General features: G+C 43.3%; 1 protein-coding gene across 10 annotated transcripts in view; it reads left to right on the top strand.

Moving 5' to 3' along the window:
• Positions 1-20,990, top strand: part of ADGRL1 (adhesion G protein-coupled receptor L1) — a 176,280-nt gene that overhangs the window by 131,618 nt on the left and 23,672 nt on the right. For 3 of the 10 annotated variants that reach the window (XM_078385866.1, XM_078385868.1, XM_078385872.1), the window contains exons 5-14: positions 1,296-1,313; positions 10,105-10,905; positions 12,540-12,854; positions 13,487-13,590; positions 13,716-13,901; positions 14,522-14,560; positions 16,394-16,577; positions 18,462-18,584; positions 18,834-19,039; positions 20,614-20,784. In XM_078385866.1, coding sequence (XP_078241992.1) covers positions 1,296-1,313; positions 10,105-10,905; positions 12,540-12,854; positions 13,487-13,590; positions 13,716-13,901; positions 14,522-14,560; positions 16,394-16,577; positions 18,462-18,584; positions 18,834-19,039; positions 20,614-20,784 — 2,147 coding nt within the window. Of the gene's footprint in view, positions 1-1,295; positions 1,314-1,534; positions 1,800-3,430; positions 3,550-10,104; positions 10,906-12,539; positions 12,855-13,486; positions 13,591-13,715; positions 13,902-14,521; positions 14,561-16,393; positions 16,578-18,461; positions 18,585-18,833; positions 19,040-20,613; positions 20,785-20,990 lie in introns of those variants that run through there. The other 7 variants (XM_078385867.1, XM_078385873.1, XM_020800351.3 and 4 more) reach the window with 5 other exon arrangements.

A 20,990-nucleotide genomic window follows, 5' to 3' on the forward strand; every position in this document is an offset into this window, starting at 1 on the left:
ACCCTGACTTAGGTGGCCTCTGTTTAACTTCTGCTTAAATTCCTCCAATGCCAAGAGAGTCCACCATTCTCTGAGACAGTCCATTTCACAGTGAAACACCTTTTACTGTCAAACTGTTTTGACAGCAAGAGGTGTCAAACCACCTTCCTTATAATTTGAATCCATCATTTTGGATCTTATCCTTTGAAGCTACAGAAAATCAAGAGGAGAGGCTTTAGGGAAAGAGGAAGGCACTGTTTTTGCTCCACAAAAATGACTGTACAGCCACCAAGGAGAAAGCAAGAATCATGGGGATTTACGTATGAGTCGTAGCGTACATGAAAAGGCAATGAGCGGTTGCACCTGACTGGCCAAGATGGTTTGTCTTGTGTTCATGAAGTCTTAGGTCCCAATGATTTGAAGACCTTTTCTTAAGAGACCTTGCAGAGCTCCTGGCAGTCAGTGTTGTTAGCCGTCCAGTAATTTGGCTGACACTGTAAAAGGCAGCACTTTATAAACTGTCATCTATACTGACATAGACACCATGCAAGGGAGACTGTAGCAACCAACAGGGAAAAAGACAGGAGAAGCTAATGATCCATATTTATAATGCTTGTATATGGGCATGTACTTGCTATGTTGTACTGTAGGAGGTAGTTTATCACAGGAATTAGCATGGGTGTGAGCATGGATAGATGTACAGATGGACTGGGATATATGATGGAGAGAAGTTTAGGTGATGTTTCTGTGGTCAAGATAAGTCACCATTTCTTAGAAAGTAATGAGAATTTTATTTTCAAGTCCCCTTCAAACTCTTGCTTCCCCCCCCCTTCTTGCTTTTCTGCTTGCTTTCCCTCTGTCTGCTTCTGCCCTCCTCCCCAATGCTTTCCACCAGCCTCCCTTTTTTGTATTTTGTTCTTTTGTCGTCCTTTCTGGTTGGTTTTGATTTCTGACTTTTCTTCTGAAGGGCAATGTCGACGGCACATTTTTTTAAAAAAACGCAAAAATAAAAAGTCCAATCTGTAAACCTCAAACCGATCATATGATGTAAGGAAAAGAATACGCTAAAGTACCATTACCACCACCAAACCCAACACGCTCTCTGCCTTGAAGTGATTCCAAAGCGGGAGGGGCTGGTGTTTGTTGGGCTCGTGGGATGATGGGAGGGGAGACTCACAGTTTAAGAAAGAAAATATGGTTTCTTTAGGGTGGAGGTGGGGAGAAACAAAAGCAATTTAATCTCTTTTCTCTTTTTTTTCCTTCTTGCACCTTTTTTTTTCAATATATTTTTCTTCTCTCCCTTCCGATGCATAAAGTAGAAGTGGAACAGAAAGGTAAACAACAACAACATTACCACTGACCCCCCACCCCTAACCCAACACCTTGTTTTTTTTCTCTGTGGCCATATTTAATGTGACCTTCCTTTACCTTTTCTCCTCAATCCTCTTCTTCCTAACCTCCCACCTCCCCTTCCCTCGGTTTTCCCACCTCTTCTTTCTTTGGTCTCACTAACTCCAATTGGCATACCCCGCTCCCCCCTCCCCCTCCCCCGTAGAAATAAAACCCGTCCAGTAACTGAACGACACCCAGCAAATAAAGGTTATCGAGCAGTCATCTAACAACTGCCCCCTCCAAACGTTTCCATTTTTCCTTGCTTACATGTGGAGGGGAAACACCATTTATGTCTGGGCTATGGCTGTCCTTTCTCCAGTTTTGCTTCCTTCAGGGGAAATGCACTTTTCCAAACCGTTCTCTGCGTCTTTTATCATTCAACTGATTCTCTCTGCTCCTTTCTTCATGTTTCCATGGCAACCAACTGGGTACCTTGGCCTACCTCAACCACTACTTCTCTCTTTCCTTTTTTTTTTTTTTTTTGGTTTTATTTTGTTTGTTTGTTTGTTTGTTTTTAATCTCAAATCCTGTTGTTTTTTTCGGGGGAGGGGTGAGAGATGCTTAAAATTTCCTGGAATTTATTTATATAAATAATCTGTTATAATGGAGAAGAACAACAGAAGGGTGTGTTTTTGGTTTTTACAAGTTTTTATTTTGATTAAAAAATGAGCATTTCCAAACAGTTCTTCCAGAATGTCCTACACAGTTTTGAGGCAGTTGCATACATTTTTTCTCATTTTATAGTCAATCTGGCTTTAAGATTATAGTGAAGGTTTTTACTCTAGATACAGTTCTAGATACCATAAAGGCACAAAAATAAATGCCACTCCATCTCTGAGATCACACACACACCTTTCATGATCAAGGTGAAAAACACATGATTTAATGGTCTCTTGAACCAAAGACTTTACAAATCAGATCTTGAGCACACTGGAGGTGTTCTTTTGAGCCTCCCACATTCTTAATGAAGAATGCTTATGAAGAATGCATTTAGAAGATGAGTATTCACAAGTACATGTTAAATTGCATCATTTTAAAGGAGGGTGATTTTATCATGGTTCACATTATGAAAAATAAGCTAAATCAAATGTTTGGATAAATTTAAACATCAGTTGATAGAATTTACAAGCTAAGTTTTCAATAGTCCCCTGCCCCTTACTTTTTTATTATTTAAAGAATTTATATGCCATCTTTCCCCTAAAGGATCCAGTCACACTCCAGTGATTTGAATTGTCTTAAAAAGAATTTTTGTCTTTTTCTGAACTGTTCTGTAGGATCTGCTACTGAGATGTGAAAATAAATAAACCCATAGAAAGTAATATTTTTTAAAACACACATACATTGTTTATACCAATATACTTATCCCTTTGATGTGGGGATTTTTTATTTCTCGGTTTAATGTTTCTTTTTCTTTCTTTTGTTTTAAAATTCCCAATCAATCCTGATTGTGTTACTTTAAATTATTTTTTCTGCCTTTTTTTTAACAAAAGCTGCACTCATGATCATTGACTCTGTCTGTTATTGGTGAAAGATGGGGGTGGTGCATGAACAGGAGGGAGGTCAGACAGTGTATTTTAATTTGAACATCATGGCTAGATCTGGAGATTATAAGCCTACTGTAAGTACCAGGAGTCACGACTGCAATAAGCCTGTCTTGACAAGGGACAAGCTATTAGGATAGTTCTAAGAATCCAGCAAATTCATTTCAAAGTAGTAAAACTCAAAAGCCAGGCTTGATTCTACCCAAACCATGTCTCTGTTCTCTCTCCCTCTCTCTCTTCCTCTCTCTCTCTCTCTCTCTCTCTCTCTCTCTCTCTCTCTCTCTCTCTCTCTCTCTCTTTCTTTCTCTCTCTTTCTCTCTCTCTCTCTGTTTAGTTTGTTCTAAAAGCACAGTTGATTTTTCCCTCCTTCCCTGCATTGGTTTGGAACTTTTCCCCCAAGATTGGGGATGGAGGCATATACTTATACTTTTCTTTTCCACAGGTTTCCATGGTTTTGGATGTGGCTTTTTACTGATTGTTTCCTTCTCTGTTTCTGACATCTTCTCCCCCAACCCCAGAGCACAGTTATCCCCATCCCGACTTAGAAGGCTGAGTCGACACTGCCCCATCCATGAGGGATCGGAACCAGTTAACGCTTTGTGCTGTCCCCCCCTCGCCAGCGCTTCATTCTTTAATGGTGTGTTTCTCCTCCCCGCTGCCAGGAGTCATCCATCCCACCCCACCAACCCTGATGGGAAGCTGGGCTGAGCCGAACCTGTGAGACTCCATGAAGCTGCTTTGTGGCAACGTTGCCAGGCAGGTGTTCAGAGCAGGCAGGCAAAACTAGAAATTGGGAATATTCTGGATATTACCCTATCCTTCTGATCCTCTCTGAGCCAAAAGGTGACACCTAGGTTCTTAACTTCAGCTCATCATATGCAGGTGATAGAGGATGTCACATTCCTGATAACAGCACAGAGATGTATATGTGCAACACAAATCATAGGCACATAGAACTCATACCTATGCAGATATGTTCAGGTAGATGTGTGTAGATGGAAATTAGGAGCAACATATTCACCTTGAAGAATTACAAAGTGACATGTACAATACCTATACAAACACAACCAAATTGATAGCCTAACATTAAGCAAACAGCAGATATGCATATACATGTAAAATATTAAACATGTACACATTGTAGTACAAACAGAGACATATAAAAGCACAGAAATAGATGAATGGATAACATTACATGCAAACATTTATAAGAAACAAGATGCTTTTTTTCAGTAAACTTGAGGATAATAGAGTTTGGAACAAATTTCACATACTCCTACAAAACACCTACAACTACAAGAAAGTATCACTCTAATCCATGAGCACATCCTTTTAGTCCACGGGCAGGAAAATCATTTGGCAACCCTATGTGTAGCTGCCGGATGCATGCAAAACTGATGTGCAATAAAACAATGGTTCTCAACCTTTGGTCCTCCAGATATTTTGGATTTTAACTCCCAGAATCCCTGACTTAACCATGCTGCCTAAGACATCTGGGAGTAAATCTAAATAATTTGGACAGCCAAAGGTTGAAAATCAGTCAAGTGAGACACACATTATTCTTTCCAATCCAACTGCTCGCTCTCTCTCTAGCCAAATCATTGTTTTCCTTACTTGATCTAGACAGCAATATTTTGAAGAAGCAGAATAGATCCATCTGGATAGATGGCCTACTCTCCTACTCATTATTGACCAAAACCATTCCTAGCTTTGTTTTGGAATAGTTAAGGAAGAACCATATATGATACCAGGCACAATATGTAGCTCAGTAACACCGAGGGTACTGGGGTAATAATTGTCACTCAAGTGAATAATCCATAGATAGAGAAAGGAATAAAATGTGAAGAAGGACTGTAAGGAGCTTCCGGTGATAAAAGCATAAGTGGGGGACCATGACTGTTGGAGCTCACAGGTTCAGGCTCCCCACCCTGGCTTGATGATAATGACTTTTTCAGTTCCAAGCTGTTTCCCTGAAGCATGACTGTCAATTTGCAGGGAGATTTGGATGGGTTTGGACATAACATAAGATGGATTCCTGGCCATATGGCTACATTGGTCTTCTGTAGGCTGGAATGGGATGAGGGGGACATTATGGCCCTGGGAATTTAGGCATTGTCCCCTCCTCATAATAAGTGTAAAAGGAAAAAGCTTCCTTTCCGAAGGGAGAAAAGAAGTCCATTTAGGATCTATGTAAGTGGATTCATCAGAAAAATGGGGTCATGAGAGAGCGATGGAGTTAGTAAGCCATCCACAGGTTCACAGAGTCCTCTCTCTGTTCTCAACATTTGCTGCTGGCCTTGATCTGGTTGTTCTCTCACAGCCTCAGGGTGGGCTGTTCAAGATTACTATATCTTATAGCTTGGAAAAGTTTTTGAACCACTACTCCCATCATCCTCCAGTCACCACAGCCAGTGATCCATGCTGCTGGTGAGATTCTGGGAGATGAAATAAATCCCGAGTGCTTCCAGGTGTTGCTCACAGTACATTCCAGCCATAGATCTTAAGACACAAATTCCATAAAACCCATCCAGTTTCACCCTCAGTAAACCTGTTCTTGGCTTGCTGTGAAATGCAGCCTTGAATGGCGTAGGCCCTTCTTGGAGAAATACATGTCTCACTTAAGATGAAGGTGATGCGTGCATCTTGCCCATTTTGATATGACACTGGCACAGCCTTAAAAGACCTATGTCAATGGATACAAAACCTCCTGAGCAGCCATCAGTTGCACTTTGTGAGTCTCCAGTGGATTTGGTCTCAACTTACGAAGACTCAATATGACAAAGTTTGAAAGCCATGGGCTAGACAGAGATAAATAGCTAACACACGAGACATCATGCAGCGCTGCAAAATCCAACTATGCCACATTAAGTTGTTCTTGTCTGATGACCTGCACCAGAGAACACTACAGGGATCTTTAACAGACCTTGTCATTGACATCTAAGCCGTGCAGCTCCCCTTCTTCCTCATTCACTGTCACTTAACAGTGAGCCCATCCATCTCTGTACACCACAGAACCCACCCGATAGCCATGCTTTCATGCAAGAAGGCTAAGCTGATGTTCTCTGCATACCTAAGAGAACAGTACTGGGGGGAGGAGGTCTTTTTCTTTCTAATTAAAAAAAAGAGGGGTAGTTTACAGCTTGGCCTCATTGGCCGGCCACATCCATGAATAATTTAGAACAGACTCTACAATGAAGCTGGATTGAAGTCCCCATGACTCCCAACCAGCACGACCAATGGGAAGGGATGAGAAGGGGCCTAGTCCAAGAACATACGGAAAGCTGCACATTCCCCACCCCTGCTCTATAGGAAGTTAAAGGGAGTGAAGAGACAGATTGGGTTCTCACATGATACTCCCAAAGCATACATGCAGCCCCCAAAAAGTCATGTACTGTATATCAAATAGTAGGGCTTTTCCAGATATACGTACACTATGCATCAGTAATAGGTACTATTATAACTGATCCCAAAGAACCTATAACTGGTTTCATGAGCTGAGTCCCCAGCAGTTAGAGATAAAAAGATAAAAGTCCTTTAGTTGGAATTTTCTTGGCTGTCAACACTTCAGCACTGGAACTATGATTGTCAGTCATAGCAAGTCCCCTCTTCCCTTCCATATGCCAGCACACAAACACACACACGCCCTGGCCATCTTTACCACCAAACTTAGAAGGAAAAATTTGCCAGCAATTGCAATGACAGAAGGCTTATTAATCAGAGTTATTTATTATTATTACTGAGAAGGATGCAGCATGACATCTCCATGGAGACTAAAACACTGTGGAAAAGAGTGAACTCATCAGGTTGCTGACTCAGCCCTGCTTTCTCTTCCTGGGGCTAGCCAGGGACTGTGACGGGTGGAAACAGTGGCAACAATCTAGCCTACACTTCAGGCCACATAAATCCCATTGATTTCAGTGGGGTTTGATCTTGCTTAAATGTGGGATAGTTTGTTCCCAGAGTCATAAGACTTATTTTAGCCCATTCCTATCCCTTCTTTTGTGCAAAAGTGGATGAGAAATACATCTGTCCTTGGGTCCTGGTATGGCAGCTTAAGGTTCTGCCTGGAGCAGGGAGAGCAAGGGTGGTGGGTTATTGAGAAATATTCATAGGGACCTGACCTGGCATTGTCAGTAGTGGTGCTCTGCTCCTCTTCCATGGCTGGGACCAGTTTCCATCTGAATGAGCTATTAATTTCTAGAGTGCTTGATACACCTACGCTTTCGAGTGTGTTCTGATGCTACTGACTCCAGCCAAGGAAGCTGAATCTCTGTAATTCCCAGGCCTAGTAAGCCTGACTACAACTGCACCCAGAGTGATGTGGCATATCATAGCAACTGTGTGTGCGTAATAAAGGCAGAGCAGAGAATTCACTTCTGCACTCACAAAATCTGCTCTCGGACATGTTTCTGGGATCAAGATAAAACTAAATGTCCACATAGAGTCCAGCTGACACTAGTGAGAAAGACACACCCTCCTACATGTGGAAATGCTAGGCCAGCACGCCACAGAAACTGGGCAGCTGGGGGTCTGATTTCTCCCTTCTACTGTGACGTGTAAACCCATTTACTAACCCTAAACCTCTCCATCTGTAACAGTAGGTCTGGTTAACTGACATCCCCTGCAGCCTTTAAGGCCTTATAGCCTGGATTTGATTTGACTGCTCCTGTGTCTCCTCTCTAGCTGCTCAGTGACACTGTGCTGTAATAGGCAAGGGGAATTCTCTGCTTCAATGCCGCTGCTCTCCTCACCCCACTTCACCCACTCCTTCCACCACTAAATGCTTTTTTTTCTCCCAGCCTTGCTCCAGCTAACCAGAGGCAGACACTTGCAGAATGCCTGGCCTGATCTGTCTTCCTTTCCAATGTTTTTTTTCTCCCTCCTGGCTTTTCCCAAGATTCCAGGCTGCCAGCTGGGGTGTGGGGTGGAAGGGAGGGTCTTCCTTTCCCCAATTATCCAGGTCTCCCTTCCTCCCACTGTCACTCCACTCCTTCACCCCCTGCCATGTGCACTAGTCTCATGTCCTTTGCTGATCTGAATCAAACCTGGCTGATAAATTGCTCCAGTGGCACCCAGGATGTGGGGAGCAGACACTTTTTGTAACTTCTCTCTTCTGCCATGGCACCATTAGTTCTGCTTTCCAGGAGGGAGAAAGTCCCTCAGCTAATCTACAGTTCTCTGTCCTCAGGGATTAAAAGTAGTCTGTTTCAGCAGGAAGAGGAAACACCCTCTATCTTTTCTATTCAGTGGGTTTTAAGTGGCCAGGAACTGGATCTTCTTTATGATTGTTTTTCATTCCCCATTTCCCATTCAACATTACTTTGATAGCAGGAGAGCAACTTCAGGGTTGGCCATCCCTCATCCTTTTTCCATTCCCTCGGAGCTGTTCTTAAAGCAGGGATAAGAGGTGACAGACTGGAACCCAGAGGTGTGAGATTGAGGCCTTTGGAGCAATGAAAGATGGAAACCAGGGGTGCTTCCAGATTTGTCATATAATTGCCTGCCTCATGCATGGAAGGTTACTGGAGGTTCAGATAACAAGGGTCTTCTACTTGTAACCCTCTAGTGTTTTCTTCTCCCTTCATCCGTTTCCATTAAAAACCCATTCAGGATGTTAGAATGGCTGCAGAATGTCTTTTGAGTGGTAACGCTAGAAGCACAGGTTGGGAAAGCTGGGGGGTTTTTTGGACTGTAACTCCCAGATTCAGAAGTAGTCCAAAAAAAGTGGCTTTTCCATGCTGTGATCTGGACACCCCTCAATACTTTCAAGTCCTTCTCCCAACCATACCATTGGTTTCTATTTTTAGGAAATCTTTTATAGCTAATTTGCAGCTTTGCTAGTGGTTTTTATTAAAGCAAACACCTGCTTTTCCAAAGAAGAGCATAGCCACTAGTATCAAAGTTCCAATATTAATATTCCAATAAAATTAATGCCATTCCATGTATAACCCAAGGAAATATGGAGGGCCAAGGCGCCTATTTCGAAAGGCCTTCAAATGGTTAGAACTGAATTACAAAGATCTGTGTAAAATTTGAACAAAGATGCAGAAATGGGGCCCAGCAGCTCTCTGCCTCACTGCTGTTGATGTTTATACCAATGCATGCTGGTGTTAAACACTGCTTGATGACTGGCATAAATTAGCCTTGGCCCATAGAACTGGTAAAATTGAAAGTCACCTTATAAATACAAAGGTCTATGGCTCATCTTAACCAGCCTTAAAGGCACTCCTTGCCACTCTGAAGGAACTCCCCAAACAGGCAACTCCCCAAACAAGCAATAGTTGCTTCAAAATCTAGTGGGATAGAAGTAGTCTAGGAATCCAGTGGAATAAACAACAAATATGTCCTTTCCTTAGCAACATCCTTAGTGTGCCTAGCTCTGTCAGAGCCACAAAGCAGACAAGCACACACCAGAACTTTGAAATATTAGTTATTTGGATTGTCAGTCCCCAAGCCCTCTAGCAAGAAGATTTGGAGAGTGATGGTCAAAAAAATAATAACTTTTCCAAGTTCTGGCATATACTCCTTTGTGGATTCTGTAGCATAAACAGCCTCATGATTTAGATAAAAGCCCTCTTGGTTTTTGAAAATCTAGTTCATGAGCCCTGGAGTCCCCTTTCTGCCCCAACCAAGAGGATGAAAGAGCATGTGGGGGTCTAGCTCTTGTCAATGGTTTTCACATAACTTCTAAATTTTCCATGTGCAGACCTCCAGAGGGTGATGTAGAGCATATGGCCAGGGATAGCATTGTTGGGCCAGCAAAATGCCTGCTCAAATTTCTGGGAGTCTCCGATTCAGGGAAGCAATTTCACACCCCATGCTTAATGCCAGAGAATGTAGTGAAAGTAGGGGAGAATGGTTTGGAACCCCTAAATTCCAAATTTTAATTTGACCTGGAGAAAGTGTTTCTTTCCTCTGATGTCCCCCTGCCCTTCCCCCCAGTATTTATTTAACTTGTCAGTGAGCCGTCTCTGCTCAATAACAGATAAAAGTCTCATGATTGCAGCTGCTATCAAAATTCAGCGCGGATTTCACTTCTCCTACAAACAGCCTTTTACAAATTTATCCTTTCTTCTCTCTTTTCTCTCTTTCCTTTCTTTCTTTTTTCCCTCTTGTTCACACTCTCTCTGGATTTTCCCCTCCCTCCCCCTTTTACCCAATCATCCTTTCCTCCCTTACATCCCTTCCTTAGTATTCGTTTGCCCGGGGACGCTGCACAAGATCCTGGAACCTACCTCAACCCATGAATCAGAACACCAGTCTGGTGCCTGGTGCAAGGACCCCCTTCAAGCTGGAGATCGAATCTATGTCATGCCGTGGATTCCATACCGGACAGATACACTGACCGAGTACGCTTCATGGGAAGACTATGTGGGTGCCCGTCACACCACCACATATCGCCTACCCAACAGGGTTGACGGCACCGGCTTTGTGGTGTATGATGGAGCTGTCTTTTACAACAAGGAGCGGACACGCAACATTATCAAGTATGATCTGCGGACACGCATTAAGAGTGGGGAGACAGTTATCAATACAGCCAATTATCATGATACCTCACCCTACCGTTGGGGTGGCAAAACTGACATTGACCTTGCTGTGGATGAAAATGGGCTGTGGGTCATCTACGCCACTGAAGGAAACAACGGACGGCTAGTAGTGAGCCAGCTCAATCCCTACACACTACGCTTTGAGGGCACTTGGGAGACTGGCTACGACAAGCGCTCAGCATCCAATGCCTTCATGGTGTGTGGGGTGCTCTATGTGGTACGAACAGTCTACGTAGATGATGACAGTGAAGCAGCTGGTAACCGTGTTGACTATGCCTTCAACACCAACATGAACCGTGAAGAACCCATCTCCCTGACCTTCCCAAACCCTTACCAGTTCATCTCCTCCATTGATTACAACCCCCGTGACAACCAGCTTTATGTATGGAACAACTACTTTGTCTTGCGCTACTCCCTTGAATTTGGCCCTCCTGACCCTAGCACTGGTGAGACATCGTTGCGGTACACCGTTTGGCGGTGGGGGGAACTAGAGTCAGGAATTCCTGTATCCATAGTTTCTGTTCCTAGTCGTTATAGGCTTTCCAAATATATTAAACAACCCCCCCTCAAAAAAATTTTATAGGCCAGAATGTTGTTAGTTACACTGTTGGCATAACTCCAGTGATCTAAATTTCATTGATGAGTTGCCCTCAGTTAAGAATTTGACTTAATAGATGCATAGCATTTGGAATTGCCTTTTAAATACATATTTTACATGAAGCTTATATATTCCAGCAATCCCCAGATGCACATAGTTTTAAGATTACCGTGTTTGTGTTTGAACTAATTACCAACAAAGCAGCGTCCATCTAAGCTGTACTACAGGTAGTAGAAATTTGAGTCAATGTGTTCCCCCAACTGCTGCTCTCCAAAGTATTCACTATCCACCCCATTTTAGGAAACATTGTACCATATAATGACAAGATAATCTTTAAAAAGCGAAGATTTAGTCCTAGTGTTGGCTTTTGAAAATTTCTCTAATTTTGCCACTTAGCCACAAACAGGTACTTGAGTTCCAGTCAAATAGGAAGTGTTAAAGAATCTACTCAGCTCAATCCAAACTCCCTGTGACCTCAACAGAATCAGCATGGGCCTGAAATTCTGACAGTTAGCATCACATGGAGTTTAAATTGACAGAGATGGATTGTCTGAAGTGCCGTATTTGGCAGAAGCCTAGAGTCTACAAAAACTAATTCTCTGAAACTGGATTGAAGGCTGTGGTGGCGGGAAGGGGGGAGGGTATCCGTTGCTTATTCTGGATAAAGCAAAATCAAGATCCGTCATGCCCCAGGTGCGGTGCCAGATCTAGATTTGTGTAGCACAATGTGTAGCTAATTTGTTTTTCCTGCTTTGTCCATTCATCCCCAATACACAGCTGTTGCCTGGGTGGCATTTGCAAACTGTGTAGCAAACTGAGCATTTGTGCAGTTAATAGCACATGCTGCGGTAGGTTAACGGGATTTAGCCTTTGTGTGAATGCAGCCCGATCAGTTTAGCTTGAAAAATGTTCTTTTTGCATAAGATGTTAAGGTGGTGGTGGGGAAACTAAGTCTGGATATTTAAAAAGGGCAAGAGCAAGGCTATAGACCTTTATGGCACATAGCTTTAGGAAAGATATGACAGAGGATTCCAAGAAGTAATATATTGGCTAAGGGGGGGCATAAAAAAATTAATAGGCATATCTGGAATTAAATATATGTATATTTACATAGGTGTTTATTGGAAGTACCATAAATTTTGAAGCTTATGGAAATGTGATCTAATAAAGCAATAGTATTTGACTAACAGTGGCCCTGTTGTTTTCCAAATCTTGGACAACACATTTTTTAAAAAACTACAGTTCCAGAAGTCCTCATATTGGCTAGATGGTTCTGGGAGTTGTCGTTCATAAAGTAACTTTCCCAAGCTTTGTTCTTTCTACTATACAGTAGTAGGAAAGTATAGACACTGTGCATTATTTAAACTCCGGACCATTCTGGCTAAAGTAGTCTCAGATCTAGTTTGGGTTGGGTAGTTTTGGTTTGGTTTTTATTTCATATTCAAGAGCCAGCAACTCAGTATCTGCCTTTTCTGTCCGTAGGCCCTGTCACCTCAACGCCACTCAGCACTACGACCACCATCCGTCCCACAACAATAACCAGCACCATCTCACCTGCTGCCACAACAACTACACGGCAAGCACCTCTTACCACCCATCCCGTCGGTGCCATCAATCAGAAGGGTACAGAGGCGCACCCCGTCACGGCCATAGTCCCCAGCACTCGCCGCCCACCAGCAAACAACCAGCATCTCACCCCAGAGCTCTTCTGCGAGGCCAAGGAGGTGCGGCGTGTGCAGTGGCCGGCCACCCAACAAGGCATGCTGGTCGAGAGGCCATGTCCTAAAGGCACACGAGGTAATTGGGAAGAGCATTGAGAGAGGTAGCCCGACACCAGCTGGGGAGGAACAGGAGAGATGGGGAGTCTGAGGGTTGCCTGTGGCAAGTCTTGGTTGCAGAAAATTGTCCCTGCCTCCTCCCTCCGAGCTTCCAAATTTGCCCACCCTTGTGGAAGAAGAAATATAGATGGGGGAAGCTGATATTTTGGCAAAGCATGTTTCACATTAGACAACATCACAATTAATAAATTATGACATCAAGTTATTAGGTGCGTAAATAAGCTCCAGTCTCACTCAACTCAAGGAGATAGTGCAGGCCCAAACTGCCCCTGTGGCTTGATTAATTCCCACCAGCTTCTGCAGCGACTGGACTTGGAGCTGTCATCAGATGGCACATTTAGTTAGAATTAGTTGATTCTGCTCTTCTTGCTGTGGCAGCCATCCCAAGCCATGTGTCCCTGTTCTTTAGCCCTTACATCAGTTAGTCAGTGGTGGGCCCTCCTCCACTGCTGCAGTGGTGAGTGCTCTGTGAGATTGGGTTAGCTTTAGTGGTACGGACAGAAGTGTGAAACCAGGCAGCTTTGGACTGGAATGAATGGTTTTCTCTCCCTCTCTTGTGCCTTGCCTTGCCTTTCCCTTCCCTGTGTGCAGGCATTGCTTCCTTCCAATGTCTTGCATCTCTTGGAATCTGGAACCCACGAGGGCCTGATCTCAGCAACTGCACAAGTCCTTGGGTCAACCAGGTGGCACAAAAGGTACTGCTTCCCTCCTCCATTTCAGTGGTCGTCAGTCAGATTGTTCCTATTGAGAAGAGCCTGCCTGCCTGCCTGCACAAGTCCTTTCTTCTAATGTCCATGTTTCTTTTCCCTTTCCTTGGCAGATCAAGAGTGGAGAGAATGCAGCCAATATTGCCAGCGAGCTTGCCCGTCACACACGTGGTGCCATCTATGCTGGAGATGTCAGCTCCTCTGTCAAACTGATGGAACAGCTCCTGGACATCCTGGATGCCCAACTTCAGGCACTGCGCCCCATCGAGAGAGAGTCAGCTGGCAAGAACTACAACAAGGTTCGTGGTGCCTGAGTAGTTTCAAGAGTATCTCTGAGGCTGGCACAATATATCTCAGTGGCTGAAATCCTGTTGCTTCTCGTAGTAGGGCCGCGCCAGAATGGGCCCATTGAATCAGTGGGGATTTGGTGAGTCAGCTCCCCTATAACTTCCATTAGTTCAATGGGTTTATTTTAGCTGTGACTTACTGTGCTAAGCAAGAAGTTTTCAGCGAGTGTTTCCAATTGATTTATAACTCCACTTTACACTGGAATGATGTATGAATATGCTGTTTCTGACCCGGAAAGTGTAATCAATATCTTAATAATTGAAACCATCTTTACCATAAGAAAATAGAACAAGATAGAAAATAAATAAAAATCAACTGTGGAAATAAAATTAATTGTCCAGTTGCATTTAAAATGCCCAATATTAAATTAACTTGGATTCACATTTTCATACAGGATATGTCTTTCGTTATAGCTCTGCTTGCCTCTGGTTACTTCAATGCTAATGTGATTAAGGACCTCACAGGAAAACCCTATCCCAGTGGTCTTTCTGAAATTCCATACTGACTGTTTCCTTGCTGTTTCTCCACCTGAATCATTGTTGAATCTAGGCATGTACATTCTACTTTACAGATGCACAAGAGAGAAAGGACATGCAAGGACTATATCAAGGTGAGTGTGATTAACATATCCTGTGCTCTAAACCCTGGAAGGAAACACCATCCATGAAGCAGAGTCCCCACAACATTGGCTCTTAGGGAAAATCTGAGATGGTAATTCCCTTGCTCACAATGAGATTTGTGCAGAGATTTGTTCTGCAGAAAGAATTGCCATGATGGGATTGCTTTGAGTTTACAAGAGAACAAGAAGGAGGATGTTTGTTGTTGTTTCAATTTAAGGAGGAAGCTATAAGCATCATCATCATCTTAGAACTACAGAGCTGGAAGGGACCCTATGGATCATCGAGTCGAGACCCTGTCAGGGAGGCACAGGGGGGAATTGAACTTTCAACCTCTGGCTCCACAGCCAGAGACCTAAGCCACCTATCCAGCAATTTGCCTATGTACAAACACACACACATAGTTTCTATGAAAATTTCCCAAGTTATCACATGAGAAAGAATGCTTAAACACTCATTTGCACTCTGCTCCAGTAACATGACCGATTCAATGTGAGGGAGATTGCAGACAAACTATTCCCCACATGAGACTGATGATAGGAGAGTACATTTTATATGCATTGTATGATCATCTCTGAAGTCCTGATTCTGTAGGAAATAGCATAGTACCTACCATCCGTGTGACAAACAGAACAAGATAGCTTTGCTGCAGGAGCATCATATTCATTATCACTACCACCTGTTCAAAAATCATGAGAAATGTTGACTCTGTAGTAGGACTGGAAACACAGTTTAAGAAAACCTTAAAAACAACTCATCTTGGATTTTTAATTTTATAGGAATAGCACAATAAGACAACCTACCCCGCACTAAAGAAAATCACTGTATCTTGTTATTATATTTATTGTTCCAGTAATGAACCAATAATACCTAGTTTTTCAACAAAACTATTTGCTGTCCATTTTCACATTGTCATAAAATTTAATAGCTTTGTCATTTCAGCCATTTTCCATAACCTCCCTAAACAATCATCAAGCATCCATTGAATTCAGATACATTTTTAAAAGAAAAAAAATCAAGTAGCTCACAAAAGAGCAGGGTGTTTCTGTGGGGAGAAGAGGTGCTGAGAGGCAGCTAGATACATACTCTCATAATAAATAATACAGGAGAGGGTATAAGACATTTTGGTAGGGAATGCAGTCTACAACTGTCCCCAACAGGGTGAGTATTTGGACATGGGAGTTGCTTTGCCCATCATCGTGCACAAAATATGCAGTGCCCACTAGGTGTCTGTAGCACACATTTAGCTGCATTATCCAAGGCAATTGATAGCAATGACTATGGTATCTGGAGGAAGAATTACATTTTTCTGACTCTTGGATGTTCACAAAACATTTTGGCTTAGATCCAAGTTCAGCTTTCTGTGAAGGGAAGGGTTTCTTCTCTCCATGGAAGACTTTTGAACCAGTGAGCTATCGGGAAGACAAACGAAGACAACTGAGCAAGCCTTCAGAGGCACAAGGGACTGTAAGGAAGGAGGATGGAGGGAATTGGGAAAAGTTGTGTCCACATGCTGGTGTTATGCCCAGGGTGTGCTCTCACTGGCAGTAGTCAAGTCAGGAATCCTTTCAGAACAAAAACTGCTTCAAAGGAGAATGGCTAGATCTCTTGCAACAAAAGAATAATGGGTGTGAATTTGCTGCACAGACAAAAATGCCCACCTCTCAAAAGCACACATATGGATGTCTTCCAGTGAGCGGAGGTAGTAGCATGGGAGGTCAAACTGCAGGTTTTCTATAACGAGTGCAAGGAAAACTGCCGAAAGTGCACACACACACACATGCACGCACACGTGTCTAGGTCCTCTCATAGTTCTTTCATTCCAGGCTGTGGTAGAGACAGTGGACAACCTCCTGCGACCGGAGGCATTAGAGTCCTGGAAGGACATGAATGCCACAGAGCAAGTGCACACAGCCACCATGCTGCTGGACATCCTGGAGGAGGGAGCCTTCTTATTGGCTGACAATGTCAAAGAGCCAGCCCGCTTTGTCACTGCCAAGAGTAATGTGGGTAAGTGATGGATGCCAAGCTCACATCAAGAAGCAATACCTGTGGCAGAAATGTGATAGACAGTTACAATGACAAGTAAGATGGGGAAAAAATCATGAAGTGCTTTCTACACAGATTAGTACAATAGAAATCCCAACCACTATACAGATAAAGAAGCTAGTACCCTCAGTTCGGTTTCCTGGAAATGCTTAGAGAAACCAAGAAATGTAACTAAGATTGGTAGCTGTCAAAGAACTGGAGAGAGACCTGGTGTTTTGCAGATTTATTTTGGTTCCAGCCCTACTGAGGAACTTGTTTGTAGGGCAGAGAAGCACAACTGGAAATGTATTGCCTTGATCCACCACCCCCTCCCAGGTTGATGTGAAGTGTTCCCCATATCCTGAGAACACCGGAACGTCATCATTCTGCTCCTCCAGCTAAAGAAGCTTCAGGAAGGCAGATGATGCCATAACAAGTTCAAGTCAGGGGAGAAAGCATACCAGGGATGAAGATGCTTCTCCTGGGCAATCAAGTGAGAGGTGCTGTATGAGCTGTTGAAGCAAGTAGAGAGGAACCCTTAGAGGCTGGTTGGGAGGCATGGAGCACATGGCAGAAAGCTTGAGTTAGGGGTGCCAAAAAAAGCAAGAAGAGAGGGGGAGGAATTAAAAACAATGAGAGAAGGAAAGGAGTGGTGGCCTCCCATCTCCCAAAGCCTCTCTCCTTTTGGAATTTCACAAGCATTTTCCTGGCCAGTTGTATATAAACATTGATTCCATGTGTATCTCTTCTTGCTCTTGATGGTTTTCCAGTACAGTTGTCCTCTGCAGACATACACATGCTGGGCTTACAGCATACTGACATATTTAAAAATATATCGGTATCTGTTGATATTCACAGCACATGCTGTCAGGAAAAGGAATTGAGTATGGCTAACAGAGAAAGATTCTGTGTCAGAGCTCAGGAGGGAACCAGGGAACCAATTAAACAGAGTGGCCAGCCCTATGGAAGGTGGAGATACCTTTCTGCATCTCAGGCCCTGGCTAACCACTAATGCGGTAAAAGCCATTAGTAAAACTATTGGCAAACCCTTCCAACAGTATGGTCTGAACTGTTCTATTTGATGGGACAGATCTAACAAGAGTTATTAGCTCAGCTGGAGCCATTAGAGCATCCAAACAATTACTGTTTCGGAAGTGTAGCCTCTTGTACGAACAAAATTCCAGCAATCATGTTCCACAGCAGGACTATAAATAGATACCGTTTTCCAAACAACCTGTATGCAAATACCTTTTGTTTCCAGCATCAGTATGTAACCAGAGAACTAGAAATGGTGATAGTTAAATCGAGCCCTTTGCCAATCCTCGTCTCTATGTTGCTGCTGCTTGGATGAAGTGGCACACCACCCAGAGCAGGCAATAAAGCTCCCCAATACAGTAGCTCTTGCTATTTAATAGAAGAATGAAAACAACAACCCATAAAGGGTTGGAAATAGCAATGTGTAGACAAGTGAAGAGAACAAATCAAAGTAAGTTTGAGTGGTGCAGATGCCTGGGCAATTTTTTTACATTTAGCACACTGCTCCACCATAGTGATATGTGCAAAACAGAACAGACTATCATCAAATACAGTGTTAGCAGCCAGAAGGTAGAGATAGCAGTTTGACAACTAGAAACCATTTGGAGATCAGAGTGTGATGCAATTAGCATAACAAGACGGTCTGAAAGAGAGTCATCCCATTTATGCTCTAGCATTCCAAAGACAGGTAACATGTGGACGTTGTATGCTCTGCCTATTGGGAAACACATACAGTTTCAAAAGAAAAAGGAGATTATTAAAAACTGTTCCAGATGTTGTTGTGTCTGTGCTTTCTCTTTTAACTCATCTCACTCTTGTCTCTCATTGCAGTGCTGGAGGTGTCAGTGTTGAATACAGAGGGACAGGTGCCAGATATTGTATTCCCAAATGAATATGCTACCAGAAACTCCATTCAGCTCTCAGCCAATACAATCAAGCAAAACAGCCGTAATGGTGAATGGCAAATGGGATTTGAGGACTGGGGAGGGGAGAGGTACCAGCACCTTGATAAAAGAGTTCCCCGGAATATGTTATAAACCATGCTGCCTGTTTGGGAAGTTTCTCTCACTCTTTTTCTTTCATTTGATTGGTTGGTTCCTCTTTTTAAAAAAACCCCTCCCCCCACAGCTGCAATTTATCATCTGTCACATGTGCCCTGATGGCATAGCTTTCATTTTTTTTTCTTTCTTTCTTTTTCCTCAGGGGTGGTCAAGGTTGTCTTTATCCTGTACAACAATCTGGGTTTTTTCCTCTCGACTGAGAATGCCACCATTAAACTGGGTAGTGAGGTTGGTCCGCTCAGTCCCTCCTTGGTTGTCAATTCACAAGTTATTGCTGCCTCTATCAATAAGGAATCCAGCCGTGTTTTCCTTATGGACCCCGTGATCTTCACTCTTTCACACTTGGAGGTAAGACTAGGATAACACCTGCAATCAACTGCGCCCATTCCCCTTGCCCTGGTTGACTGTAGTTTCACAAAAGTAAAGTTACATTATTCCCAGATATTTCTTTCTCACCTAAAGTTGTTTCCTATGTCCATATATCACAACCAGTTGTTGCCAATCCTCAAATGCCTCTTGACAATTCACTTCACACCTTGGACATGTGACATGATCTGGCCTTCTAGCTCTCCCACACGAGAGAGTTTCAGAACATCTCTCTGATGTTCCTCTGCTACCAAGGTCCTCAGGGAAAAGCAACCTGGCGTCATCCAAAGACTGGCAAAATGGGTGGTAGAGACCATCGAGTTAGCTTACAAGATGTCCTATCAACCAATACCTCTGGGTATCAAAAGCCACTCAATGGGAGCTGTCACAACCTTTTATGCCGCCCAAAGAGGACTCTCTTTGTCTAACATCTGCCAGGCTGAGACCTGGTCCCCACTGGATGTATTGCAACCTATATATGTGCCTTTGAGAGATTTTGGCTGGGAGGGACCTTTCTGGACTGGGGTGTATGTCAGTCAATCCGGTAGCAGCCAGCTATTTCCTCTCTATCTCAGATCTTGTTTCCCATCTTTTTCCAATCAGATTTCTGTCATTATTAGCAATGGAGTCTGAAGACAGAGTGATGTGTTCTGTCAGCTGTGTAACCAGTTACTCGGTAATGAACCTAGTGATGTAACAAGTTAAGATTTTTACACAATATGATGTTTCTTTTTATTTTCAGAGAAGTGGAAGTAAATGGAAATATTGTATTCTTTCTCATTACTAGAGTCTCTGAATTAATTATTGAGACAAAAGGTGCCAGTTGAGGTAAACTAACGAATAAGGGGTGGTCTACTGAGGGAGACTTGATGCAAATCTGCTCTGTAGGTTCTGCCTAGAACCATTTTATCCACTGAATAATTAGAGGAAGTTTAGTTTTTAATTTTAAAGCCACACTCAAGTTTCCTCATACACTCTGCTCCGAGAGTCCCAGCCACTTGCCTTTGTCAAGCATTATAGACTGGATATTTGTTCACAGCAAGATGCTTCTTTTGGATGAGCACTGCTCATGCTCACATTGGTGATAGCGTGACATCCCTCCTCAAGTAAGTGAGTTTGCTGGACAGCCATATGCGTGGTTCACAGAGACCACGATGAAGAAGGACAGGCTGCTTACCTGTATCTGTGGTTCTTCGAAGGGTCATCCATGAATTCACACATCCTTCCCTCTGTCTGATATGCTCAGCTTCTCTTTGGGCAACAGACAGAGGAGCACTAGGTGAGAGCTGTTAGCGTGTGCCAAGTTATGGACAGTGGTGCTGAGGGAGGGGAAAAATGCATACCCTCAGAAACTTCCAAGGCTGCTTTCTGCGCAGACACAGAATCCATATGTACAGATTTCCAAATGACCACAGTTGCAGCTAAGAAACCCATCCTCTCTTCTTCCTGTAACAAACCACTTTTTTTGTATTCTGTCTTTTGATTCTATCTTCTGCTACCCTGGCCTTACTCCTGCCTTAGTGATAGCTGCCATAGGAATACTTCTCTCTGTACAGGACAAGAACCACTTCAATGCCAACTGCTCCTTCTGGAACTACTCAGAACGCTCCATGATGGGATACTGGTCCACACAGGGTTGCCGGCTGGTAGAAACCAACAGGACCCACACCACTTGTGCCTGCAGCCATCTCACCAACTTCGCTGTGCTGATGGCACACCGTGAAATTGTAAGAATCTCATTTCCATTGATAGAGGTAGTGATGGGGGGATGGTCCCGATAGAGAGCTAGAAGGAAACAGTTTTCTGCCACCATGACGACAGCCACTGTCTGATCATGCATTCTGAATTTTTGTGCTTTCTGTTATGGATCCCACATGGGTGGCAGTGATGCCGATAGGAAATGACAGGTATTGTTCTTTACCTGTTGCTCTCA

Source organism: Pogona vitticeps, chromosome 2, assembly GCF_051106095.1.
Source record: "Pogona vitticeps strain Pit_001003342236 chromosome 2, PviZW2.1, whole genome shotgun sequence".
Classification (NCBI taxonomy): domain Eukaryota; kingdom Metazoa; phylum Chordata; class Lepidosauria; order Squamata; family Agamidae; genus Pogona; species Pogona vitticeps.